Consider the following 27,939-nt stretch of genomic DNA (forward strand, 5'->3'; position numbering starts at 1 on the left):
AGAATAGAATAGAATAGAATAGAATAGAATAGAATAGAATAGAATAGAATAGAATAGAACAGAATAGCTCAGTTGGAAGGGACCTTCAAAGACCATTGAGTCCAACCTGACAACTTCACCAGAAGTTATTGAGGGCATTATCCAAATACTTCTCGAACACTGGCAGGCAGAGGACACCAACAACCTATCTAGGAAGCCTGTTGTAGTGTTTGAGCACCCTCACAATGAAAAAGATATTTCCTAATGCCCAGCTTTGAGCCATTCCCATCGGTTCTCAGGAGCAGAGCCTGACACTTCCCTCTGCTTCTCCTCCTCAGGGCACTGCAGGGAGCAGTGGGGTCAACTCTCAGCTTCCTTCTCTCCAAAACTGGACAGCCCATTGCCCTCAGCCTCTCCTCACAGAACATGCTTTCAGCCCTGCTACTCGCTTTGGAGCTCTCCTCTGGACACTTTCAAAGACGTTAACATTCTTTCTATGTTGTAGAGCCCAGAACTGCACACTATATTCAAATGCTAAGCACAGTGGGAGAATCACCTCTCTTGGCTAGCTGGCTATGCTGTGTTCAGTGGGACGCAAAACATAAGAAATAAAAATAAGATAAGCACAATCAGTCTCCAAAGTTCAGGTATAAAAAGTTAACCTAGTTATTGAAGCCATGGGCTTGCAAATGACTCCATTTCCAGAAGAACTGCTGAAGACGACTGAGTTGCGCCAAAGACAGCAGATGGCCCTTTTGATGTAAGTTGTTTGATGTAAATGGACACGAATCAGACATTCTATTCCCAGGAGAGAGCAGAATACATCCCTGAATGTGGCATTTACAAAATAGAATTATATTTCCAAGAAGTAAATGCAATCCTAAAAGGCTAATAATTGTCATATAATATAGCTGTACAGCATTTTTGTGATTTCATCACTGAGAATGTCAAACTTGGAGGCAGTGAGGGAAGGAGCTCAAGGAGATGAGGTAGAGATGGTCTGGCTGGATGTCAGCCAGCCTACAAACTGATCTGTGCTGTCTCCATACAGAATTGTCTCTGACAAAGTCCAAAGCATCAAAAGTCTCCATGATGCAGGCACATAACCACCAACTTGAAATGTGACAACTACCATGACTAAAAGTAACAAACACATGCCACTTGTTTCTGGATTAGTTTCTGCCTGACTTATTTTGTTGTTATCTGTTCTTTCCACAGCTCTATCTGCACAGCCAATTTGCCTCTTCTCTTGCAGTTGGTCAGCAAATTCCAACTTTTTCTGTTTCACAGAATCATAGAATGGTTGGGGTTGGAAAAGTCCTTAAAGTTTCTGTTTCAACCCTCTGCCGTGGGCAGGACTGCCATCCACCAGGTCAGGCTGCACAGGGCCCCATCCAACCTGGCCTTGGGTACCTGTTGAGATCTGTGAAGTGTAATTTTAAAAAGAGATCTGTGCACACATTTTTAAAAGATATCCTGGTGTAATCTTTTAAACAGACATTTTAAAAATCATACTTTATAATTTGCAGGGTCCGTTGGAAAGAAAAACACACAGTGCCTTTAGGAGTTCAATAGTGAGCTCTTTGAGAGCACAACAGAAAGACAGTTTACATAGGATGAAGTCTAAGGCTGTGATGATATTTACACTTAGAAGTCTTGGAGTGCTTTTCTCAGAAGGTGTCTGATGAAAATTTGGAACAGGCTATAACCAGGTGGGGCTGGGTAACAGAGGGCACGTGTGTTTCACAATTAAATGATTTAGACAACATATCCTGAATAGAGAAATGTTTATTGGTTAGCTGACTGTGCTCCTTGATGTGAGTTCTAATAATTTTTGTGGTTACCTATCAGATCTGCCGCTAGAGCTACAACAATTTGTTTGCAGTGGAGGTATTAAATGACCTGCAAATATCATGTAAGAAGATAGAAATAAACTGATTTGCTTGTACACAGAATTTAAAAATAAAAGGACCAGGAACATTAAGGACAAGATGTTAAAAATAAGTAATATATAAAGCCCTTAGCTGCTACAGATAAAAAGATTTTTGCCCTCAGGGATTCAAATCATGCCACACAAAATGAATGAAAGCATGCTTTAAAAAAAAAACAGATGACACATTATTCTGTTAATAATAGCACAGCCGCGGGTTGCTCGGTCATCTTATTTTAACTTGGGATGTTTAAAACATATTCTTTCTGTAAAAGCAAGCTTCTCATTTATGTCATTTTAAAGAAGAAATCCTTCTTTCCTATTTTGCAAGTAAATGCTAATGTTTAAAGAACCAGTTTTAGTGACTGCCAAACAAACTGAATGGTAATTTCTAAAAACATGAGCAAACAGACCAGCACAAAACCAAGAGTGTTTCATATAAATGAACTCAGACCACGGATAAACAGAACATTCAACAATTAATATATGTAATGAAGAACTCTAAAGTGCTAATGGCAAGCAAGGCTGCACTCAATAGCTTTGAGTGAACAACAATGACGGTCTCCATACATCACTGTCCATTTGGATCTGCTCTCTCCTTTTTCCTTCTCCTGCTCTTCATGCTGCCATCCTATGTGGATCCGAACCCCATGCAGACTGTTTAGGACATGAATTTTTTTGCTGATGCGTCCACAGAGAGCCTGTCGTAAGCAATGTATGTTTCTAGCTGCAGCTTCTACCACTTTGTTCACAGTAAATAATAATATGTGGCTGTCAGTTCTCATCAAAACATTCATTTCGAGTTATTCTTGTTATCAGATGTTTCCACATATGCTTGTAGAGGCTCAAGATCAATGTATCTTCTGTATAAATCTGTTTATTTCCTTCAAAATGGAATTCAGACTAAGTTAATCATTCTGGGAGTGTTTTGTTGTTTTTTTTTTCTCCTCCCTGGCATAATCATTTCCTTGACGGTTATTGTTATCTCTAAGAGACACATCAGCTAACAGTGGAGCTATCTGCTATTATTAGCACCCAGTAACAAGATAATTCCTGAGTTTCCATATAATTGGGAACAAAGATGCAGAGTTTTAAATCCCACTATAATATTTAATTCTACTACTCGATCGTGAGCTCTTTCCACAAAACAGTTATCTGCTCCTTTAGGAGCAAAACCTCAGGCCTTTTGGCTACAAGGCCACATCTGCCCCTTTAAAGATGCTGGTGGTTCTTTTTGCTTTTGGTAAGCTATTTGGAAGGCAGATCTCAGGTTTTGTCCCTTTCAGAAGTGTTTAGGCAAGTATGTCACCTCAGGAATACAATAGCAAAGTCAATATTAGGTTACATGATTGGGAAAGATCTTCTGTATATAAAAGAACAAACAATTTTTCACAGGGGGGATAAATCCAGCTCTCCTTATCTTTTATAATCGGAGTGAGCTATTAAGCGGCTTTGTAAAATAATTTATGCTCACTTAAATTGACATTTCATACTGGAAGATAAACATTCCCTTCAACTTTTTGGAGAATTGTCTTTATTTCTTTCCTCCCCTCTCAGCCCTCAGATCAAACTGGCAGGGAACCACTACACTATGCACTGGTTGGTAATGCTGACCTGAGTCTGCCCCATACCACATCCTGCCTGTCAACAGAGGCAGTGGTGGCACTCAGTTCCCCCAGATATCTGATAGATTCAGCTCTCCAGGTTGCAGGAAAGGCCTCAGTTAGGTGAATGGAGATAATCCTGGGAGGGATGTGGCCCTGGGCACTCTGCTCTGGGTAGCCCTGCTGGGGTTGCAGGGGTTGGGCTAGAGGGACCAAGGGGGGGACCCTGCCAGCCTCAGCCAGCCTGTGAGTCTGAGATTTAAGCACTCAGAATACTGGAAGGCATTCCTCTTTGAAACAAAACAAAACAACACAATAACAACAAACCAAACAAACAACCAAAAAATATCCTGTAATATTTTCTTCTGTGAGCAGCCAGGCCTTTCTCACCAAAGCTGATGGTACACAAGAGATGGAACACAACTCTCCTGTTCTGAGTGGCCCAGAGACCATCTCTCTAGGGACTCCTCAATCTTCTTGTCAGGTTACAGCCCAGCTCTTCTCACTGAAGCTTAATTAATGATGATTATATAATCCTCCCAAATAGAAAATCAAATCTCTTGTATTTGATTTAGCACAGGCAGTGACTCATACAGTTGCTCAGCACAGCTTGCACTGCTGCTTGGCTGCTCAACCCCTCATGGCTGGACACAGCTAATTTGAGGGGGTGCACTCCTGTGCAGGCAGCTTGTGACACACCCCAGATACAGAAACAGCTGCCAAAACGCTGCAGTAGGTTATCACAGATCACAAACCATGCCCAGAACTAGCTTAGGTGAATGCTGATGTAAACCTGGCTTGGGCTGGAGCAGCTCCTCTCACTTCCAGCTATAGCTGCACAGAGAGCTCTAGGGACAGTGATCTTCTGAAAGACTGAACACATGCTGGCAGCAATGTGAACTTCACCAGCAGTTTCTGGGAGCTGCATGTGCATCCCCCTGCCCTGCACCATCTCTCTTCCAAGATGGGGGGAAAGCTACTCCTACACAGGCTCTGTGTAGGCTACATAAGGTGTGGATCCCCAACAGCAATCCTGGTGACAAGTCGCCATGGTATAAATCAGGTATTTGTTCTGCTTTAGAATAAAAAATAAATCTCACTGGCATCTCAGTGTTATAGTAAAACGGCCTTCAAAGCTGAAGAGGGAATTAGCCCCACAGCTCCCAAAGAAGTTAGGGAGAGCAGCTAAGCCCCTAAGACTGTCTAAGTCTCAGTCCTTCAATTTAATCCATTCAAACCCATCCCTATATGATGTTCTCAGCCATAAGTCACAATGTGATTAACAGAGAAGGTACAAGGGAAGAGGGTTGAACTGTGAGACCCCAACACACATCACCCTCTTCCCATAAGTATTGCAGTTATGTTGGCAATGAAAAAGAGTAAAACAAGTCTGAGAGGTAGGTCATGTAAAAGGTTATGTAGAAGTAGGATAAATCTAGTGACGTTTCTGTTAAAGAGGCCAAAAATGCACCTACCCATACTTCAAAACACTCAACAAAGGTTGAGAAGAATAGGTTAGGACTGTTGTTAGGACCATCCCTACCACAACACTAGGCCAGTGGGAATGGGGCATCTTAGTGTTCTGGGAAGACCCCATGCTGGGGCAGCAGGGCCATGCAGACAGAGAAGGCTCAGGAAATGCTCAGCAAATTGCAGAAAAACAAAGGTAAAATTTGGCATTGGACAGCTAAAAGGAGCAGCAAAAACTTGTATTTAGAGAAGAACATCCTGTATCCGTCTCCCATGCGTAAAAACATGCTCACACTTCTACTGCTGTGAAAAGCTACAGGGAAAAGCATTCTTGAATACATTCATAAGGAACATCTCCAGCTAATTAAGCTTAATTTGCAATTTCTGTCCTCCGCTACCTCATTTTTTTTTATCATAGCCTAGCCTCTGCAATGGGAAGAGGGAGCATCATCTCACAGATCAGGACAAGTGCCAGACCCTCCCTCCTGACCAGAGTCCATCTGCAGCAGATTGGGGAGAAACTGGAAGAGGTGACATGAAGTGGAGAATTTAGAGAAAAGTGGCACATGGAAGAAAAAGCAGAAAATTGAAGCAGAAAGCTTGTGTCTTATTTCTGAGCTATAAGCTGGAGTCCTTGCAAAATACTTCTGTATGTTCTGAAATCAATATGCTCGCATTTAGTCTGTGTGCATTAAGCTAGGGGAGATATCTGGAGCAGCAGAAAAATGCAAGTTGCATCTTTCTTCTGAGAAATAGCCACTGATCCAAATGCAGGGATGTGAAATCTCTAACTGGGAAGAGGACAATGTTAAAGTCACATGAAAATAAAAGGCTGAGAATCCTTGAGAAAATGGATCAGAAATTCCCCCGGTAGAAATGTATCCTTATGAGTCAGCACCTTAAATCCGGTTTCTGCTCCAGAAAACAGAACAGCTTGGTGTGTGCGTCTGCCACGCGGCCGCATTTCTCTCCATTCAAACTAGAAAGCATACAGGCGGTTGCATTTTTATACAAATACAGCCCCAAACCGTATGGCACCAAGTAAGAAATACATGCCTTCATGCTGCACGTAGGTTTCTATTCTAGTTATGTGGCTCAAGACCAGAAAGTTAAACGGGGACAGGGACATTTCTTCACAGTGTGGTGTGCGGTTTCTGGAAAGCACAGTGGGGAATTTTTGCTGAGGATGACCTATTTGGAGCAATACCAGCAACTTTTGAAATGCCACTCCAGAGTTCAATCAGATAAGTAACTACAGCGAACTCGAGCACGCAGGAGAGGGGAAAGCGATATAAAAAAAAAATTCATTTCTGACACTAAGAACTGTGGAGCAATCTGTTTGTTAGGGAGCACGTGAGCTAGAAATCTGCCCCTTGTCCCTTGAAAGATGGTTTCCTAAGGATGACCATGCCACAGTGCGGGCTGTGCCAAGTGCATTTCTCTCCCGTGCTGTGGCATCAGGCTCTGTGGTGCTGGGTAGGAGTGGGAAATGGCAGCCTAAGGGGAGGCCTTAGGGTACCGCAGCGTCGCCCTTCCCCACAATGGCTCTGTGGGGATGAGAGGGCAAATCTGATAGGCTATTGCCTCTGGCACAGGCTGGGATGCGTGTTCCACATAAGGCAGAAGATAGGGTGGCATTCCCTTTGTGTAGCTAATGGGTACAGCTGTAACTCGCAGTACTGCAGAGTACAGCCCAACCCTCCTCTGAAGCTGGCGGTATTTGCAAATTTGCCCAGTGTCCAAAGCAAACAAAGGGCATAAACAACAGGAACTGACAATTTTGGCCATTTCTCATTCAGCTTTTGCAAATCAGCTGTTAGATCCACACGAAGCGAAATCTGCCCCACAACATTACAAAAAGCCCGTGCAGTACAAGCTTGTGTTTTTCAGTGGAGCAATACTTACAGACCATTTTACATAGCTAAAGTAACATTTATACAACGATTAAAGCTTACCATTGCTGTAAGACCGAAAATTTCCTACAAATTTTATGTATTCATATGTTGGAAATTCCTTTGGGTTCAAACTTCCTCTCAGAAGATGACAATAAAACTCTAGTTCATTGTCAGCTGGATTGTTAAAAGAAGAAGAAGAAGAAATAAATATACTATTTTAGCTAAACACAACCCCAATCTTGCAGCACAAGAGCAGTGTGTTATCCCTCGGAGTCCTACACACCAAGAAGCAATAAGTGGCAGGGCCAAAGCCCCTGCAAGAGCTCCGGGTGCAGCTGACCTATGTGGGCCTCTTCTCTTCTACCATCTTCACCATAGCACTGACAAAACGTTGGCATATTGAGGTAGAGAATTGGATCCTACAGCTACGACTCTGTTTTCTGTTTAGGTTTTTCATGACTCACAGCTGTTTTACATCTTGTGTTGCAAAACTATGCCTAATTATTTCAAAAAATCTATTAAATTAACTTCAGCATATTAACTATGAGCTGCAAGATTTATGTATGCAGTAAATTAAGCAGCTGTACATCTCACATTATTGTGTGCTTTCTGCTTTCCTTCATCTTACCTCCTAGAGTGAATAAGGTTGAGGCATATAAAAGGATTTTTAAGAAAAATAAATTCAATTTGAAAAAGAATTATGATGATTTTACAGCTGCTTTTCAACTATAATGCAAAACGAAGGTATGCACCGCTAGCATATCTCTGAACAGCATCTTATTTTAATGGGCTGAAATATCAATTAAGATGTGATTTGTCTCAGGCAAACTGTTACCACTGGCTAACCTATTTTCCTCAGCTGTCTCAAAAGATGCTATATTTAATAATTAACACAACTGCAAGTACTTTGCCTATAAAATAAATGCAATGAGTTTAATTTAAAAATAGTACCAAAGGGTCATGCCAGGTGGCAAGATCTCTTTGAAATGCTATGAACGTAAGTTTTATAATGCATGCCTCATAAAAAAAACCTCCTTCTGTGAGAAGTTTTTTATCCTACCCACGCTTTTTGATTTACTGGGAAAGATAAAATAAAACTTACTTTTTAGGTAATCCGATGAGGCAGAATCTGTCATAAGCATACAGGAAGATAACATCTTATAAATTTCTGAATGTTCTTGTTCTGGGAGGAAATTTAACAAATTCTGATCCAAGACATCACACTGCAAAAACAAACCAACAGAAATATTGATATTAAACGGCAATGTCACAACAAGCATCACCATGACATTCACATTGCATGATGAATCCTTCTTCCACGAGATGTTCTGCCATGGACATCACTTTGTAGCGCTGTCAGTCCCCTAGGATGGGGAACTGGTGGCCAAGAAGGCCAATGGCATCCTGGATGGTAGCAGAAATAGTGTGGCCAGCGGGAGCAGGGAGGTAATTGTTACTCTGTACTCAGCACTGTTGAGGCCTCACCTCAATGCTTTGTTCAGTTTTGGACCCCTCACTACAAGAAAGACATCAAGATCGTGGAGCAAGTCCAGAGAAAGGCAATGAAGCTGTGATGTGTCTGGCGCACAAACCTGATGAAGAGCAGCTGAAGGAATTGGGGTTATTCAGTGTGGAGAAAGGGAAGCTCAGAGGAGACCTCATCACTCTCTACGATGACCTGAAGGGAGGCTGTGGAAAGGTGGGGGTGAGCCTCTTCTCCTGCAGAGTTAGAAACAAGATGAGAGGCAATGGCCTTAAGTTGCACGAGGGGAGATTCAGGTTGGACATTAGGAAGAATTTCTTCTCAGAAAGAGTGGTGAGGAAGTGGCACAGGCTGCCCAGGGAACTGGTGGAGTCACCATCCCTGGAAGTGTTCAAGAACCGTGTGGATGTGGCACTGAGGGACATGAGTGGGCATAAGATGACAGACTTAGATGATCTTGGTCTTTTTCAGCCTTAATGATTCCATGAATTCACGGTGCCACCAGCACAAGCCCTCTGGAACTGAATGCCCAGGTGTTTCCAGCCTTGTGGCCAGCGGGAAGGAACTCAAAATGCATCCAACTGTGATGAGTGAGAGCTATTCACTGGTACAGGGACTGGGGAACAGAAAGACGGAACCATTTCTGTACAAGGCCATGACTGGCCCATGGTGGATAGGACAAGAGTATGTCACAAGGTTGCCAAGAAAAAAATCTCCCTGTATTCAGTGCAGTGACCAACATAGTGCCTGACAAGCCTACCTGAAAGGATGTTGTGTGATAAAGTAACCCTCTAATGGCATTAACTTGCATTCATCTCACTAGAGACTACCTAGGGCCGAGCTGACGTACTGACACAGCCCCATTGTATCATCAGAGCAGCTGCTAGCAGACTTCACATTTGTGCTGAAAACGTGTTAGCCCTGTACGAGACTGGCAAGTTATTAATCATCATCATTTATTCATATATTTACTTAAGATTATGCTTTGGTTTCCCTCCGCTTTCTACCCAGGCCTGCTCTTCTCTACGTAATTCCTATTTGGGGTAGGGAAATGCAGTGAACATACTTTGAAAATTAGAGTGGGACAGTTTGTACCCTTATCTTGATGCAATAATGTATTAATTTATTCAATCACAAGTATTTATTAAGTGTGCTTGCTACTTGAATACTCCTTTTGTGAAGAATACTTGAAAATTATTTTTGTGACTTCAATATGTACCTCTTCAATACAGAACCCACTGATATTGCATGTGATACAGTTATATATAAATATCCACATTATAGTCACACAAAATATTTTACATTGTTCACATAATTTTGAGAATATGAAGACCAAAGAAGGGAAACCGCTGTGCTGAGTGCAGTTCAAGGCTTACAGCACAGTCTTGGAAAAGTAATTTTCCTTCCCAATCCTTTTCTACCTGTAAATGGTAGATAATGATGCTTATCTACCAGTCTCACACAGGTGTCATGAGGGTTAATTACTCTCTCATCCACTCAGCAGTAGCTGCGGGAGGGCTGGAAGGACCTGCTCACTGCTAAATGCGGGCCATCTCCACACCTGATGTCAGCTCTCACTGCTCCTCACATTCACTACTGCTTTGTTGGTGACCTTGGGATGCACTTTCAGAGGTGCCCAGTGCCAAGACAAGAGGCCGTGGGCACAGACTGGAACACGGGAGGTTCTTTCTGAACACCAGGAGCACTTCTGTGCTGTGTGGGTGACAGAAGACTGGCACAGGCTTTCTGGAGGCTGTGCGGTCTCCTCCTTGGGGATCTCCAAGGCCCTGGGCACCCTGCTCTGGGTGGTTCTGCTGGAGATGTGTTGGGCCAGAGAGACCCAGGGGACCCTGCCAGAAACAGCCAGTCTGTGGTTCTGTGCTGCCTTTTGTCTCCATATTACAATCAAGTGCTGCAGTATCCCTTCTGTTTAGAGATAGGACAGAACAGATAGAATCTACTTCACGTATTTTACAGCTTTTGCTATTGAAAGAGGTCAGGAACACCTGTGGAGAAATGCACAGAACAACTTCTGGATCTCATCCAACTCAGGAATACAATAGTATTCTTGAATCAATATGCCAACCAGGAACCTATTGACAGGCCAAAAATAAAGAGATGAGTAAATATACCAGTCTCACTGGAGCTGTAGGAAATGTCATGCAAGCTCCTTCTGTACCAGACCTGGAGAGCAGCCACCTGGTACCATGACAAATAGGTGAAAGGTGAGGGGAACAAAATGTAATCACCACTGACAAAAACGCATACGGTGGAGGGGAAAGTTTGCAGCTTTGCCCAATTGCTCTGCAGTGAGCAGCTCTGTAAGCCCTGATGTTTAACTAAAGCACCCACCACTGCCCTTGGTCAGTGAGCAGGTGCAGCACTTTTTGCCTAAGTCCAGTAGAAAGAAAGCAGAGTTTCCTCCTGTGGGTTGGAAACTGGCATTCTGCCATCTGCATTTAGCTGTTTCGTGAAGCAAAGCTGATAAGAAGAAGCAGGGGTGACCCTCTTCCCAAGGCCAGCATGGTTTCAGGGGTGTAGTGTATCAGCTGATGCTAAATGCTTTGAGTTGTGACCAGATTTACAGTAGTTCATTTCACTTTAACTATAGCCAGTCTAACCACATTAGCTAAACCTTTCTTCACATCAGCCAACCCTGGGAGAAGTCTCCAAATCTTGCAATAATAGACTATTTAGAATTACCACAGAGGCAGCTGGTGTCTGAAAACGCTCCATGAAACTTAGGGAAGCTGAATAAAAGAGAATTGGATATATTTACTCTCAGCACCAGAGTCTTCCATGATTTTAATGAAAAAAAATACATCAGATTTGTGGATAGGGGCCCTCAGAGAGCCCTGCTTTGTGCTCTGCCCAATTGTGCCTTCCTTTCTGTGCTCAAAGCAGCAGATTTGCACAGTATCTTCTTTTTCCCCTGCACTCACAGAGGAGGAAGAATTGGTATGGTGTCCCTCCAACAGTGACTGAATGTAGCTTACCAGTAGATCCTGGCTGTTAACAAAGTAAGTAATGTAGATTTTCCTGATAGTGCTCTGATTAGTTTTAGAACTTCAGAACACGAATAGAAAGGACAGCTGAAATTTCCCATGAGCCGCACAGTGAACATGGGCACATGATTTGCGCACCTTGGGCTGGTAGAAGCCAGCTTGCAAAGCATACTGCATGGGTACAGACTGATGGGGCAGGGTTTGCCACTATTGCTCTGTCAGCCCTGAGGTCTGTGGGACTTCTGCTGCTGCCTTCAGGCTGGTTCCCAACCCTGGCTGCAGTGAGCTGCTTTGATGGGAGCAGTTATGGAGGTAGCTTGCTTGTTTTTGGCAAGGGCCTGACATCAGTGGTCCTCCTGAAAAGATAATTATCTGCAGCAGATCTACCATGTCCAGGAAGATCAGTGTTTGCAAGGACAGGGCTGCTCCCCACCAGCTCAGGCTGCCCAGGGCCCCATCCAACCCGGCCTCGAGCACCTCCAGGGATGGGGTACCACAGCTTCTCTGGGCATCTGTGCCAGCGCCTCATCACCCTTTAATTAGGTAATTTCTTCCTAAAATCTAACATAAATCTCCTCCTTTTATTTTAAAACCATTCCTCCTTTGTCCTATCACTATCAGATAGCGTAAAAAGTCATTCTTCCTTCTATTTATACGTTCCCTTCAAGTACTGGAAGGCTGCAGTGATGTCTCCCAGGAGCCTTCTCTCCTCCAAGCTGAACAAGCCCACTTTCCTCAACCTTTCCTCACAATAGATGTGCTCCAGCCCTCTGATCATCTTCGTGGCCCTCGTCTGGACCCGCTCCAAGAGCTCCACATAAATCAGTAAGCGTATGAAAACACAGGAGTTTGCATGCAGGACAGCTTTCTCTTTGCCTTTGATTTGAAGACGAATGTCAGAAAATAGTCAACCACTGGGTTCTCAACTGTTTACGATTAAAGAAAACTGGAGTAGATAGATTCAGTTCAATCTGTTGTTGCATAGCAATATTCTTGCATTTACCAGGAGCTGCCGCCTTTCATCAAGTTCCTTTCGCCTCAGAAGAAAATAATTTTTGTTTGTACTACAGGAAGGCAGTGTGTGTGAAATACATTTGGCTGGGTGGAAAGCAGCACGTATTTGGTGAAAAAGTAAACGAGAGAAAAATAATTGTAATTTTCTGAAGAACATGGGAACGGTGGCAGTGAAATAATGATTTGGCAGGTATTGTTTTCTCCTGGGCACACATTTATTTGAGACTGAGCTACTAAAAATGAGTGTTTGGATTAATACTTCATTACTGCACCATTCCTCCCAGAGCAGCCTTAGCAACAGGAGCAGAGTCCAGCGCAGCCACTCTCTACTGCATTCACAGCAACATCTCCACAAGCAGCTCAAGTAGGGGAACAGTTGCCAGCTACCTCCTGCCCCTCTGAGTTCAGTGGGGTTTATGTCTTTTACCTCCGTGGAGCAGAATAAGGCCCTTAGCAAGCTCCTTGCTGGGCTGAACTAGCTTAGAAATCAGAGATGGAAAAGATCAGCCAGGTCAACCCATCCCTCCCTTGGCCAGAGGATTCCCACAGAGCTTTTTCCATTCAAACCCAAGTGCCTCATAGCAACAAAAACTTGAAGCGCATGAATCATGCTGAGAGGGAGCAAAGATCAACAGCAACAACTGGCATAACGTAGGGACAAAAACTCTCCCTGCGTTTGCATGAAAACATCCCCTCACCCCATTTCCCACCCTCCTGTGTCTGTTTTTAACATGGCAGGGCCCAATCCTATGGTTTTTAGTAGAAAAAAGCTTGTGCCAGAGTTACTCACTGGTAAATGCCCTAGAAGAGGTGTGATGCTGTCAGACACGTAGATGATGCTCCCACCTGTGGTTACTGCTATGATGAAGCCATCCAATGCCTAAGGAAAACATGCAAGTGGAGAGTGCTTTAGTAGGGAAGGGGGGAGTAAACAGCATGTCTCACTGCATGTTGATCAAAACCATTTTACTTCAGCACCGTACTGTTGTTGAGTCGTAGAAACGTTATCTCACACTGCAGAACGGTAATTCTCTGATTTTACAGTCTGATTTAACTTTTACAACACTCTTTGTAGTCTAGCAAAACCTACTATTGAAGCAACAAAGGGCTCACAGGAATATTTCATGTCTCAGTTTTTAAATTAATCACACATTTTAATAATGCAAAATGACTAAGACTGGATCCCTTGGAAGTTATTAAAATGAAAATTTGAGCTCTGTGTAAATATCAAAGGACGATGAAAGGATGCAGTCCTATCTCAAAATGGTAGTTCTCTTCAAAACTCATAAATCTCAGTTTGTATAAATGTAATGTTGTATGTTACTGGGCTTTCATGTAAGTAAAAGCAATGCAAATGATCAAATAATCCTTAGTCTGACTTTTAATTGAGTGATTTACTCTAAAGGTCATGGTACTGGATTACTCATTCAAAGAGAAATTCCCCCTTCCACAGAGCTTCTTCCTCACTCGGATCCCACCTTGCAGTGAGCCCCCTCATGCCTAGCACTGAAAGGACCAATCCTCTGCACAGCAGCAATTTCACCTCCAAAATTAGTTCCTTCTTTATTCTGAGCTGGGAAGCTTTGAGATCAATCTCCTTCTAAATTAAACCTAGGTAGACATCCAGATTTAAAGCAACGTTTCACCTACTCTGAGCAGATCACCTCAAAAATTCAGAGTCGATAGCAGATGCTCAGAGACGATATTAAAGCCTCATCATGACCGAGAAACCACTGGCAAAGTGCCTTCAGGTGGAATGGGTCAGTGGTTTCTCTGCCAGGTCACAGGTGAAGCTGGTGCTGACTGCCCTATTGGAGCAGCATAAGTGCCACGAGCAGGACTGAAAATTTCAGGTGCACTCCAAAGACAGGTCTGTGTCCAACAGCCTGGTGGTGGTGGTGGCACCGGGTCACAAACCCTCCCTGCAAAGCTGGGCCCCCCTCCAATACAGGCTTGCATCCTGCAAGCTGCCGAACATCCTTCTCCCCTGCTGACTTCAATAAGGGTAAGAATTCTGAGAACACTAGAAATGCTAATTGTTTGGTAAAAAAAAACATAGGAGAGCACAAAGCCTTGAATAAAGACACAAACATATGTTCCTTTTTTCAGAGAATGCTGAGCACCCACAACTATTTAAGTCAATGGGAATCTGCTGGTGCTACAATCCTTTGAAAAGCAGGTCAATAACTTACACCCCAGCAGAAGAGTATGTGTTTAGCATTTCTGAAAACCCTCCAGCTGCCTAACCCTCCAGTTACTGTGATTTTGTTAATCTAAGTGCAGAGGATATGTTTTTCTTCAGTATAGTACATTCAAGCTGTTTTCTAAAAGGCATGATATCTGTTAACCCTCAGAAGAGAGCAGTGGTATCACAAGGCAGCTGGATTGTGCATGTTACTATGGTGAAGGATGTTTTTTCTTTTTATTATTTTTTTTAAACCGAGTCTTTATTTCATATTCAATGCAAATCATACAAAGTGACTCACATCAGACTTTTGTGGTGAGATCAAGTTAATGTGTGCATACATAATTCTGTGTTTATTTACTTGCAGTCCTCTTCCAGCATGAAGATGGCATGTGGCTCATCAAAGCTTTCTGTACTGCAACAATCATGGATGGACCAACAGATCTGGTCCCCACTCGTGTGTAATTTCCTTACTTTTCATTGAGTAAAAAGGGGCTGTTTTCAGGAAAGCTGATGTAGTTCTGTGGTAGGACACGACTCCTTTGAATCAATGCTTGAAAAAATCCTTCCCATTCTTTTGTTAACAAAACAGGAAGAACTTTAAGAAGTCTTGTCCAAATGCTAATAAAATAAGATTAGAGGAAAGGCAAAAAAAAGAAAAAAGAAGTGACTACTGAACATCTGTCTCAATAGGACATCCCAATCCCCAACATCAACTTGAAACTCACATTAGCAGGAAGGTATTTTACAAACCAGGAAGCTTGAAAGCAAGTGTTTCTTACTTTAAAACTGTGTGGCTGATACAAGCAGAATCAACAGTCAAGACATCTATCAACATATTGGCTCCTGAGGGAACTGTTTTTAATGCAGACTGAAAGAGCAACGTATGTCAGTGCTCCTGAGCACTACATTGGAATCAGTGGTCATAGATACAGTATGCGCGAAGCATCTCTCAACCCTGAATCTGGGGCATCCCATCACAGTGAACTTCAGCATGTTTACCATGGGAGAAGATCACTGTTAAAGAAGGTTCTAGCTGTTACTAAGAGAGAAAAGTGCATTTTAGCAGCTCATTTGCATTTCATCTCAAATGTGCATAAACGCCATTGAGTCACCTCCCTTCAAATCCCTGCTAGTGTTAAAAGCACCTATGGTGTAATTTAAAGATAATTTAAAACCTATCATTGCAAAATAACCCCGCTCTCTATTAGAATAAAAAGTGTTTGATAAGGGCCTGGAAATTCATTATAGTGGAAGTATTAACTGCATCAAGCCTGCAGGAGCTGTCAGGTTTGATCTGGTTGTACAGCACCTAGCACTAAAGGGACGTGACACTGCTGTGTTGTAGGTGCTACTCTTGCATAAATATTAATAATAGCGCATTACGAGATCAGGAGATAAACTGCTGCATGCCCTTTCCCTCACCCCAGGTTGTGAAAACAAAATGTAATCTGTGATTCAAATCTCTCTTTTGGATTGCATTTCTTGGAGCTCTTTGCAGGGTGCTGCAGCAGCAGTGCTGCTGGTGCAAGGGTGAGCAGCAGCGCCATGAGCCAACTCTCACCCTTTTGCTTGATGGGCAAACACAGGGGTACCTGAAACCTCTTTTGGAGCTGCGAACCACATCTTATTCTAGAAGCGTGGGCATTTCCACAACTGCTAGGCAAAATTAGCAGAGCTGTATGCACGTTCACCTCCAACATCAGCTGGGTGAATTCCTCGTTGCTGAGAAATGAAGGCTTCCAGTCCTGCTGAATTTCAGAAATCTCCGTCTGTGCTGACACTTCTAGATAAATAAAACATTTCATCTTTTAAAATTCAGAGAAACTTATATTTTGCAAGACTATATACGAAAAGGTAGAAATTATCTGTATATTCAAAAATTTCATTTTTCAAGTACGGGTTTTGCATACAGACAGAGAGAATAATGACTGCCTCAACTGGCCCAAGCCTGAAGTATTTTCCTCTGTTTTTGTTCAACTCAGCTTGAACCAGCTTCTGTGGGAACTTGTATTCACCTAGCCATTGGCATTGGTTAGCATTACTAAAGTATTGTTCAAAGATAAAAACATTTTGCACAAAATGAAGATCAAGATGAGGTTTGGCACATGCCAAATTGGAATTTACAACATGCTGTTTCAAAATTAGGACACCCAGGAGCTAGAGTTCAGCCTACAGCTACTGTGTCAAATGAAGAATAGCAAAAATACCCCTTCAGAGAAGACCCAAAGCCCTATAACCCTAAACACCAGAGGAATTCCTCCATTCACCAAAATGCAAGTGATACATAGGAACTGCATCACTTGTACTTTGGGAAATGTAAGAGTTGGAGCACTGGGGATTCCTCCCAAATCCTGTCTGAAGGGGATCTTCCATACTCAAGCCCTCATAGGCATCCTCCATGTCCACATGGATGGTGCCCATGATGATGCTCCTGCTGTCAGCAAAGCCCATGGATGAGTGGTGCCTGAGTGGAGTGCAGGCACACCAGAGTGACAAATCATGACGTAGCAGTGAAACGTGGCACCGTACCAGGGCTAGCTGGGTGCACTGTGGTAAGCTCCAAAAAACAGCGACTTGTGCTAGCTTTGCCTGAGAATTGCCAGACTTGTCAGACAGTGTTATGGGGTAGATCTTATGATTTACAGAATCTGGTGCTGTTTTTGTTCACTGCTCACTCTGCTTCTCCAAATGGGCTTCGTCGTTCAGTACTGACGTAGTGAGTAGTGAGGGGATGCTGAGTGCAGCCTGCCTTTTCCTTTCAGCACCACCTGCTAATTAATCCCATTGATTAACACTTACAGAGCACGCAATACCCAATGCTCCTTATTCCAAGCACATAGGCAAACTGGCCAGGGAAATGAAAATAGCTCAGTGCTATTAAAGAGAGTAAATTTATAATGTTGCCCGTGCATATTGTCTCCTAGAAATAAATGAAAGTTCTGTTCCAGGTTTATGAGTGGAGACAGTGAGTTCAGCTTGCTGTCTGCACTGCTGGGGCTGTCATGGGCAGCTGAGATGGTCTTACATGGAGATATGAAAACCAGACGAAAGAAAAGTAGAGATCAGCCCCAGCCAGATTTGCATTATGTGGTCTCAAAATAGAGGACGCTTTCAGCTTGGGAAAGCTGATATACACAAAACATCAACTGCTAGAAGAATTACTTGAGATTTGGGAGATTCTGTGGATTATAAAGAAAGAGACTGTTTACGAAACCAAAAATTCTAGAAATTGACCTGCGCCTCTGTTATAACTAAAATCTTGGTTTAGCCTACTAAGTGAAAGGGAAATGCGATTGAATAAAGCAGATCCAAACTACTCTGAAGATAATCAACATTTTTTAAATGGTGATGCTTTGTATTATATTGTGTGACTACTAATCTAGTTTAAAAATAGATAACATTTACTGTTTTTAGCGAGTGCACAAAACCAGTCACAGTTTGACCCAGTTTCTGGGGAAGGATTTATGACTGTTGGATTTCTTTTACCCAGTTGTTTGTTCTTCTAGAAATGAAGTCCCTTTTGTAGTAAATCATTTGGGCTATCAGCCACACTTGTCTACACTTCTTCAAGACTTGTATGATTGCCCTTTGCTTGGCTTTTATAACTGAGCATACTCATATTTTGCTTTACTCTGTCTCGGGTAGCTAAAAAAAAAAAAGTTACTGCTATTACTTTCTAATAAATATATACAATTATCAAACTTTGAGACACCCCAGTCATGCTTTCTCATGGGCACCTTGTCTAGGGAAAAAAAAAAAAAAAAAAAAAAAAAAAAGAAACTTTAACAACAGAATCATTATATTTATTTCCTCAATAAGTTTGGCATTTGCAACTCCATTATGTTGGGAGCTATGATAGAAGAGTTGCTGTGCTCTTTTCCACTTCCCACAGAGCACTTCCAGAGAGGGAGATGTTTGACAAACAAGGTGAGCCAGGTGGTGCAGTGCATCAGCCATGACAGCCCTCTCCACTTTGTGGACGTTCCCTATAGTCGCCTGCTAAATTCTCAGCCTCTTCCTCATGGAAGGAGAGCAAGAGGACTCCATGTCAGTCCTGATTTATAGAGGAGAAGCACTTCATAAGTCTTTTTTCCTGCTAGAGGATGCGCACGCATCAGGGAGCCTTCCATGTATGCTCATGCACTGACTGGAAACAAGACCAATGGGGATAGATCAGTAGGGTCAGGGATTTCTGCAGTGAGGGAACCTTTCTGAGACACCTCACTGTCACCATGTTTGCAACCTAAAACAAGCTCCCGCCTTTCCAAGGCGAAAATTGCACACAACTGCATGCTCTACAAACATGACATAGCTTTCTGCTTGTGTAAACCAAGCAAAGCTTTCTCTGGATGCAATTTGCTGACACTGACTTCAAAAACCTGGGGCCTTTCCTGATTTGAATTTTCTGCTGTCTGTGGAAATTGAGTCCTACAGAGTCCACTGAGGAGCAAGGGGCTGATCACACTGTTTCCTGGTACTTTTCCATAGAGAAACTGAGGTGAGTGCTTTGTTCTTCTCAGAATATTGCTAGTTTCAAGGAGAGGAATCTTCCCTCTGTCCCCAAACTCCTCTTGTTCAAAGCACCCCTTTTCTTCACATAAGCTGCAAGGCACAGCTGCCTCCATTCCTGACATTCACCACCTTCCATAACAGGTTGAGAGCCATTCTCAACTAAAGAACAACTGAGGAGATGGATTTGGGCAGCACAATGACCGTAAATTATCTTTTGAGAAGCCAAGAGGTAGAAGAAAGTACCTTACATTGGCACTTTTAAACCCCTTGAGCCATTTTGATAATCACTGAAGGAAACAGGATTTTGTAACAGCGCTTGGCAAGTGCATGATGAGCTGCAGTAACTCTTACCATTGTGTTTCTGCAGAAAGCCAATGACTTTTTCCAGCACAGTAGTTTTGTCCATTTTACGGGTGTTGCCCGGAAGCATTGAGCTGAGCTCCTTGATGAGAACATTGAACTGATCACGTCTCTTCTTTTCAGACTTGTTACGCGAAGCCCTATAGATGGAGAAAAAAAAAGATGAGAGGAGCAAGAAGAGGAATCATCACGCACCTCCTCTTTGTAATGCATGCATGTGGAAATCAGCATGCAGTAGGCCTCATTATGTGAAGATTGGCACTGGCAAATCATTCATAAAAGAGCAGAGTACAGATTGATAATACTGTGGGGCACACCCATCTGGGCAGTTTTAAGAGGAGAGAGGAACTCCAGTCCTTCAGCTCAGCCACTGCACTGGAATGGGGTCCACCCAGAGACTGTCTCTTCACGCAGGTCCTCTGGGTACATCTAAGCTTGCTTTACAGAGAGCCATGGGGCTGTTGTCTTCCAGTCATTCACATCAGGGAGCTTAGCAGAGGCTCCCACCTGGCTCATAGCTCAGTCTCCTTTCCAAGGTCACCAGGGCAAAAAAGGAGGGATGGCTGATGTGTGCATCCCATCTCAGCATGGATGGGGGCCAAGGCCAGGACATATACCTGGATGTGGGGATCAGAAGTGCTAGCAGAGTCATAGCTTCTTGCCCATAATGCCCGAGTGCCACTGGGCAAATCACTTTAGGTCCAAACTCTTTGGATATGAAGTGATGACTCTACAACTCTCAGTCAGTCCTGCCTATTTCCATTGCTGGCTCATCAGAGAAAACCGACTTCTACTGCTGTATTTGAAGAGCTCAACAGAAGAAGGGACCTGACTTCATCTGGAATTTTTTGGCAACTTCATGACACTGTCATTAAGCTATTGATAATCTTTTCAGATTGTGTACTTTATTCATTTTTTAAACATATATGAAACCATGCACAAATAAAGGTTTCTGAATGACCCCCAAAAATATGACAGTCTTTCAATATGAAGACTATCACTCAGACTTCTGCAGCTATGTTAAAATAAGCATAATACAGAAGATGTGTTTGTTCTTCTGAGAGGTCACCAAGCAGGCAAGATTTGCCTCATTAATGACATAAAGATCTAAAAATCTGGTTATATGTAGGCAGGAAAGAAAAGCCAAGAGGCCGGTTCTCCTTCTGAGCGTCTCATCGCAGCTAATTCTGCTGTACCTTGTAAGGAGTTCTGTCCACACACTGGTGAAAATGAGAGCAGAATTTAGCCCAGCATTTACATCCCCCCAAGGACCAGTCCGGCAATAAACATTTTATCAGAGAAATCACTGCAGAGGCTTCTGGATGTTACTACCAACAGAGGGCTGGGTGATTTTTGTTTGCCTTGCTCTCAACCCTAAACACACTTGGAGATGCACTGGATAGAAGCCAACGTTTGATTATTTTACAGCTTGGAACACGAGAGATTGGGTGGATACTGCCTGACTGATTCCAGCCTGTTCTTACTGCAGTGCAAAAGGCTGTCAGAACAAGATGTCAAAATCTCCATCCTTATCCTATTTCTGTACAGTTCAAGGGGACTTAAAGAATATCAACATTTTACTTTCTCATAATTCAGTCCTCAGTTCATTTTAAACTCAAAGGGTCTTGATCTTCCTGAAAATAAAGTACCAGGAAAGTGTTGCATTGCCAAAATAAAGATGCTTTGACAGAAATATAAAGCACCTATTTTTAATACTTGACATTTTATTCACAAAGGAAACATAAAAACTCCTTTGACAGAAAGAACTCTTCCAAGATTTGAATCGACAATCAAGGTAAAATCTTAAAAAGGGGGAAAAAGAGGAAAAAAAGCCCACAATTAGGTCATCTAAACTATCCCTATATGGTTGTAAATGCCTTAGTTCAATCCAGTTGTAAATGCCTTAAATAATGCAGATTTCATCACTTCCCTTGGAAGATTGCTCCCGCTCCTTGTTTACTTCATTGCTAGGCTATATCACTTAGAGTAAGCCAAAACAGTCTTAATTCCACACTGCTCATCCCAGTTCTCCTCTCTCCCCGCTACTCCAAAAAAATACACATACTCAAGGGAAGGAGATGCAGTATGAATAAAATCTGGAATTGTAGTGAATACAGCTAGAGGCAATACAGGACAGCTCAAATTCAGAAAGATCAAACCCACCGATTCAGATGTGTTCTCAATAACCATTTGTATTATCACATACTTGCTGCTTATTGTCTGAGAAATAGGCCTATACTTGTTGACCGGCAGCCATTGCACGATGCTGATCTACAATGAAATGTGACTTTACACTAAATTTCCTATTTCTTTTGGCTGTCCAATGGATTACATTGCATATGCATCGAAGCAGGTAGCTGTACCGCATACTTTAACTCAGAGTCTTAAATTTACATTTTATTGGAGTGGAAAATGGCAACTGCTAGCCTTAATTTATTAAGTGTTGTCTTAGGGTTTACTCCAAGCTGATTTTGGCTGGAATTTCCAGTTCAATTGAATTGTTAAATATATATATATATAATTTTCTATTAGTTAAAGGAAACTACAAGAAAAAGGGTTAAGAAAAAACAAAGAATACCTTTCATTTGATATTAATATATCTATAAAAGTAAGTATACTTAATCTAGCATCAAAAAATTGAAAATGAAATTACAATTTCTGATCTCCATAAGATCAGAATGTTCAGCCAATGGCTTCTCCCACATTTGTCTTTCTTTAAAGCTTCAGAACAAACCACGCAGCTTTTAAATGAGTCTTGGTGGTTCTCGTATACTTCAGTAACTGTAGACTTCTATGAATCTTCTTATGATCAGGCTGGGAGGTGTGGAAAAGGTTCTGCACCAGAGGGTGGTGGGCATGCAACAGGCTGCCCAGGGCAGCAGTCACAGCCCTGAGTGCCAGAGTCCAAGGAGCATTTGGACCACGCTGTCAGACACAGGGTTTGGATTTTGGGTGGTGCTATGTGGAGCCAGGGGTTGGACTCAATGGTCTTTGTGGATCCCTTCAGAATATTCTATGACTCCACAATTCCAGACTTCATTTCCAATTTAGTTTTATTTCTAAAAACCAAGAAGTGCTTACATTGCAATTCAAAGAAGTGATTTCCTCTTTACATCTTAAAAGTTCTTTTCTTTCATCCACCTTAGAGCAGGCCTGCCCCAGGGCACATCAAAAACTTCCTCCCTGAACAAACGGCATGAAAATCACACCAGATGGTGATGACAATTGCCGATCGTGAGGATACGCCTAATTCTATTTTTGTCCTTTGCGTGTTCATTTAATGCATTTTTGTTTCAACAATGCTAATATCTGAAAAATGAGGTCTTAAGCACGATGAGTGGTGATACCAGCTAGATGTGGGCTGCCTACTGCCCTCCACCTCCTTGACCCAAGGTCCCTGCATCTTACACTCTTCAGGTCCTCGTGCACTAAAAAGAAAGAACGTTTGGTGATGCGATGCGACAGGAGGCATCCATTCCCCAAGACCACCCTGTCTGCAGGTGTCTGTGTTCTTTGTGGATGTCTCAGCACAGCCACATGCAGTAAAGTGTCCCTGTTTTATCAGCCAAACCCCACAGAGGGCAAAGCAGGTGACTCCTTGCAGCCTTGCATACATTGGAGGAGGGAGCAAAGCAGAGCGGCTGAGCGTGGCTGCAGTGTGTACTGACCTATATCAGGGAGAAAAGGCCGCAGGGAAGGAAGGAGAAGAGAAGGAATCAAAAGAGATGAAAATGGATCAACTAGTTGTGCCTGGACTGGAAATTACTCTCATTAGGGGGAACCAGGGAAAAAAAAAATGCATGCAACCAGAGGCTCCCTCTTAAACAATTAGATTGCAGGCTGCAGTATTGATAATGCTTCCAGAAAATAAATAAATAAAATGCTTTCCAACAGCCTTTGTGACACTGCAGATGCCAGCCAGATTGGACAGTTATTAGCGTTTTATTGCACGGCTCTTCTGCCTTGAAGCACAGCCCTCCCCTGCCCACAAAGTGCTCGCAACAATTTCCTGCCTACGTATCAGCTGGGACTCTTATCGTGGAGCAAAGAATATACGGAAATAAATGTTTCTGTCACTTTAGGGCTGACACAGCACTTTGAACGGCCTTTCTCTGTTATGAAGCTAACGTCTGGGTGTTCTCATCACTGTGAGATAGGCATTGTTGAGTAAGTGGCCATCATATTACAAAAAAAAAACCAACACATTTTTAAAGTTCCTTTTCTTTTGCAATATGCTTCTTGTAAAAAGAAAGTCATGTATTTTCTACATTCTGAGAGCTATGATGATGTGCTACAGCAGCAGGACTGCTTTGTTGGTTCTTTAGGCCTTGTGCTCTTTCACTAGTGTGAAAAAACACACCTTTGGTTTTTTTTGACAGGAAATTGGTAAGTTATTTTCCTCTTACAGGGTGTCCAGGACTTGCACTCTGATATGACAGTTTTTCAGATTGAGCTTGGCTTTATTTTCCTCTCTTCTCTTTTATTAGTTGATTATGGATAAAGCAGCTTCTGCAGCAACAAGCACCATCAAGCTCACCAAGAGTTAAAGAGGGTTCAAAAAGGAAAAGTGCTCACCTCTTTGCCCTGTCTTTCTCATCTTCATCCATTAGATTGTCTAAGCAGTTTTTCCTGTGGAAGGAATGTGAGAACCATTATGAATCGTCACGTTGTTAGTTCTACTTTCAGGTTAATCTCAGAGTCACGCTATTTCATTCTAATAACAGAGTGATGATATCCAGGTCAGATAAATGTGTCAGCAGTGCTTTATGCCACAGTCCATGATTTTAAGAAACATCCACTGCAGACAGCATTACTCCTCAGCGTCACACTAGCTGTAGGGTCTGCAGCCAGGGATCAAGGCTCGCAGGCACAACATTACGCGTCAACGCTGTACAGAAACAGACATTTCTCAGGGGATTTTCAGTGTTGAGGATGCTCTCTGTCAGCTTGCAGGCTGAATGAGCTCCAGGCTGAGAGCAAGTAGAGGAGGCTTTGGAGGTGCTCCCAGTATCCCCCTCAAATGCTTCCTCCAGTCCCTCACTGCACCCATTTACTGAATGGGCAGCACCACAGTGCTGGGTTGGCCCAAGCATCTTTCCCAAAGGCACAGTTTAATGACATGCAGTGACAGCACTCATAAAAATCAGCAAGTTTGCTATTTAATTTTTCCTCAAAATGTAGGACATGAGTAAAGTTGGAGAGGGGAGGAGGGAAGTTAATTGCTGTGCATTATTTAAGTCCATGGTATTTTCCACCTATGAGTCATACAGGAATGCGCCTGTTTCCAAACTGCCTTATTAAAAATCAGGAGTGAAAAGTTATCAATAGAAAGAACAGTGGATAAAATCCCTCCTTCTGTCAGTGGTGCTTTTGCAGTCCTGTTCCACCTGCTCATTACTCAACAGTTAACTAAGAACACAGAACAACCCTGCAATTTTTTATCAGATATAAGAGGAAGGAGAAATTAAAGCTACAGGTCACTGATTGGAGGGTAAAGCTGGTGCTCGATGTGTTGATGGAGCAGCATAAATAGAAAATATGAAGGCTGAGGGGCTGGCAAATTTAAATTGCTGAATTCTGTGATACAGAAAATAAATAGCATGATGTAGTTTTTAGGGTTTTGTTTTTTTCACATATTTCTTTGGCTTTGAAAACAGGCAAGTCAGCCACAGCACAATCCATATTTTAGACCAGGAAAATTTATAGTCCCAGTTAAATTTTATTTACCAGCATTCTACAAATCCTACGGGTGATTATTCACCAAGTGCCAAAATGGAGCTGTCAGCCCAACAAGGGAATTTTCAAATAATTCACGCAAAAATGCGATGACAAACTAAGTGGTTTTTGTTTTTTTTACTGTTATTTGTTCACTTACTGAATCTGCAATGCCCAGCTATGTCATTGGAGAGCAAAGAAGGCATCGGCAGTACAGCAAGGGCTGTCATTTAGGACTCTGCTGCCTTTCATTGCTAGAGCTTTGCTTGCAAGGCTCCATTGCATAGGAAGAAGTTTTTCACTCAGAGAGTGGTGATGCACTGAACAGGTTGCCCAAGGAGGCTGTGGATGCCCCATCCCTGGAGGCATTCAAGGCCAGGCTGGATGTGGCTCTGGGCAGCCTGGTCTGGTGGATGGCCACCCTGCACATAGCAGGGGGTTGAAACTGGATGATCGCTGTGGTCCTTTTCAACCCAGGCCATTCTGTGATTCTATGAATCTGTGATCTAGGACATGGCATGAGACACAGGGCAGCGTCAGCAGAGGACCTTCTGTGAATCCCTGAAGATCCTCCTCTGCTGCACCAGGGGCTCCTTTGTTTGCAGCAGATTCCGAGCAGAAAGCAGGAGCACAGGGACTAGTGCTCTGGGTGGCGATAGATGGTGCATAGGGATAGGTGCTACTCAGCCCCTCTGCTTCTGCAAGGCACATCGGTCCTCTGGAAAGTGTTTTCCTGTAGCTGGACTGCATGAACTGTCAAGGAATTACATTGCAGGGAAGGCCCTACTCTTACCAGGAAGCAACAGGTCTGACTGGTCTGCTCTGCCAGGAACCTGGCTAGGCCCATACAGCAATTCACAGCCAGACTCCAGTAAACAGTGTTTCTCACTCACTAACATGAAATTCTGGACCCACTGTGCTGTCCCTACCGTTAGACAATTGACAATACCTAATTGCCATTTTACTTCTGTTTGCTCACACGGCAAAATCTCCAGAGTATCATAAACGTTGCTAACAACGTTTGTAGGTACACATGTACCGTCTGAAATTAAAGCTGTTCTCCATAAAATAGGTACAGCAGAATCTGGCACTGCTACCTGGCTCCCAACACGCAGGGCCAACTCGTTGCTAGTTGCACACTAGCTTGGTAGCCAGGTTCCTTTTGTAGTAAATCATGGCCCTCCCCACCCCTGAGCCACTGAGGTCTGCCAGAGGGTTTCCCATAATAGGAGGAGTCTGGACAAGCTGTAAATCCATCACCAGGGCTCTAAGTCATGACAACACGTATAGAAATGTTTTATTTTGTATGTTTTCCGGTTAGTTTTTCAAAATGAGTGCTTCTTCAGCTAATGAGGAAATGGGGCATCCAGAAAACAAAACCATACACCCCTGGCTTTGTCATCAGATGGAGAATTACAGCCCAAACATCTCCCCCCATTCATTCATACAGACACTTGCTGCTTGGGAAAGGAGTAATTCATGGATGGTGCCAGCTTTCTGCAGGGACTCCTCAGAAGAAAGACTGCATGTGTTTATTTTGATACAGCGTTTTCCCAGTGGACACAGAGCTCACACTGTAAAATTCCTCCAGTCCTTATCAGGAACACCTCATGGTACTCTAGAAGCATGTTTTTCAGTGAGTTAGGCTCCTCTGTGTAGGGGAGGTTGGTTTCCCTCCTTACTGTCCTACTATTGCTCACGAGGTAACATGACTGACGCTCAAAATACAAGCAAGCAGCTGTTGATTTCTCAGTAAATTGCCACGTGGCGGGCTAATCTCAGCTCCTACAAATCAACCTGACATTTAACAGGAATTTTCAATCACCTTCGGGTAATTCAGCTGAATTACATCTCTCTGTTGATAGTGAGGAAGACAGAGATGTAAATCTCCCCCAGAGGCTGCGCCTGGGGAAGCCTGGTGGGTACTCACAGCACTTGTGTTCCTCCAGCCCTACACCAGGCAGCTTAGGCAGAAGGTTGGGCTCTTCCTTCCCTTTTCCTCTCTAGCATAGTGGGTTGTCCCATGGGTGTTCCACAGCATGGGTTTGGAGGGTGCTTGTCTACACTGGGGAGCAGTGCTGCGTCTCAGCAATAGCAGCTGTACTCCCTTCTTCTCAACTAAGGCAGAGCTCTAATAGGAGGTAGCATGGGCCGAAAAGTGAAGTATTTCCTTTCTCTTGCTGGGAAGAAAGAAGAAAGAACTGCAAATCATAGGATCATTAAGGTTGGAAAAGACCTCTCAGATCATGCAATCCAATGAGCAGCCCACCCCCACCATGCCCACTGACCACGTCCCTCAGTGGGACAAACAGGAAAGAAATGCACATCTGTAACCAAAGATCTAGATTCACAATAACATCTCCTCAGAGGAGGAATCTCCAGAAGAAGATCCCTTCCTAGTGGTAGCCAGCCCTTAAATAGGGTCTAGGAGGGATGCAGCCAGGTTCCACCCCTTCTTGTCACACAGCTGAATTGCCTTCCCCTGTGCTCCCATGGCTGACTCAGTCCTTTCCTCAGGTGACCAATCAGTGGTTCAGGCCATGACTCAACAGTTCCCATATATATTTATACTGTTAGACACCAAGCATTACTGCTGCATGAAAAAAAAAGAAAAATAGGTTCTTTGTGCTCCACAGCACTGGAAAGGTGTGCCATAACATTGCAGTATGCACCTCTCCATTCGCATTTTCCTGGCCCGTTATGGCAGTGAGCGCAAGATAGGAATAATGAAAGGTTTATACAGGATGAAGAAGTGCTTTGTCTCCATCAGACATCACCTATGGG

General features: G+C 43.1%; 1 protein-coding gene across 2 annotated transcripts in view; it reads right to left on the minus strand.

Annotated features, from left to right (window-relative positions):
• Positions 1–27,939, minus strand: part of NPAS2 (neuronal PAS domain protein 2) — a 97,502-nt gene that overhangs the window by 24,564 nt on the left and 44,999 nt on the right. The window contains exons 2-7 of one of the 2 annotated variants that reach the window (XM_042868172.1): positions 24,016–24,069; positions 19,432–19,580; positions 16,260–16,351; positions 13,171–13,260; positions 7,981–8,101; positions 6,939–7,052 (exon numbers count right to left, since the gene is read on the minus strand). In XM_042868172.1, coding sequence (XP_042724106.1) covers positions 6,939–7,052; positions 7,981–8,101; positions 13,171–13,260; positions 16,260–16,351; positions 19,432–19,580; positions 24,016–24,047 — 598 coding nt within the window. In that variant the 5' untranslated portion in view covers positions 24,048–24,069. The remainder of the gene's footprint in view (positions 1–6,938; positions 7,053–7,980; positions 8,102–13,170; positions 13,261–16,259; positions 16,352–19,431; positions 19,581–24,015; positions 24,070–27,939) is intronic. The other variant, XM_042868173.1, reaches the window with a different exon arrangement.

This window comes from Lagopus leucura, unplaced genomic scaffold (assembly GCF_019238085.1).
Source record: "Lagopus leucura isolate 7727_CA_CO unplaced genomic scaffold, USGS_WTPT01 Super-Scaffold_100001, whole genome shotgun sequence".
Classification (NCBI taxonomy): domain Eukaryota; kingdom Metazoa; phylum Chordata; class Aves; order Galliformes; family Phasianidae; genus Lagopus; species Lagopus leucura.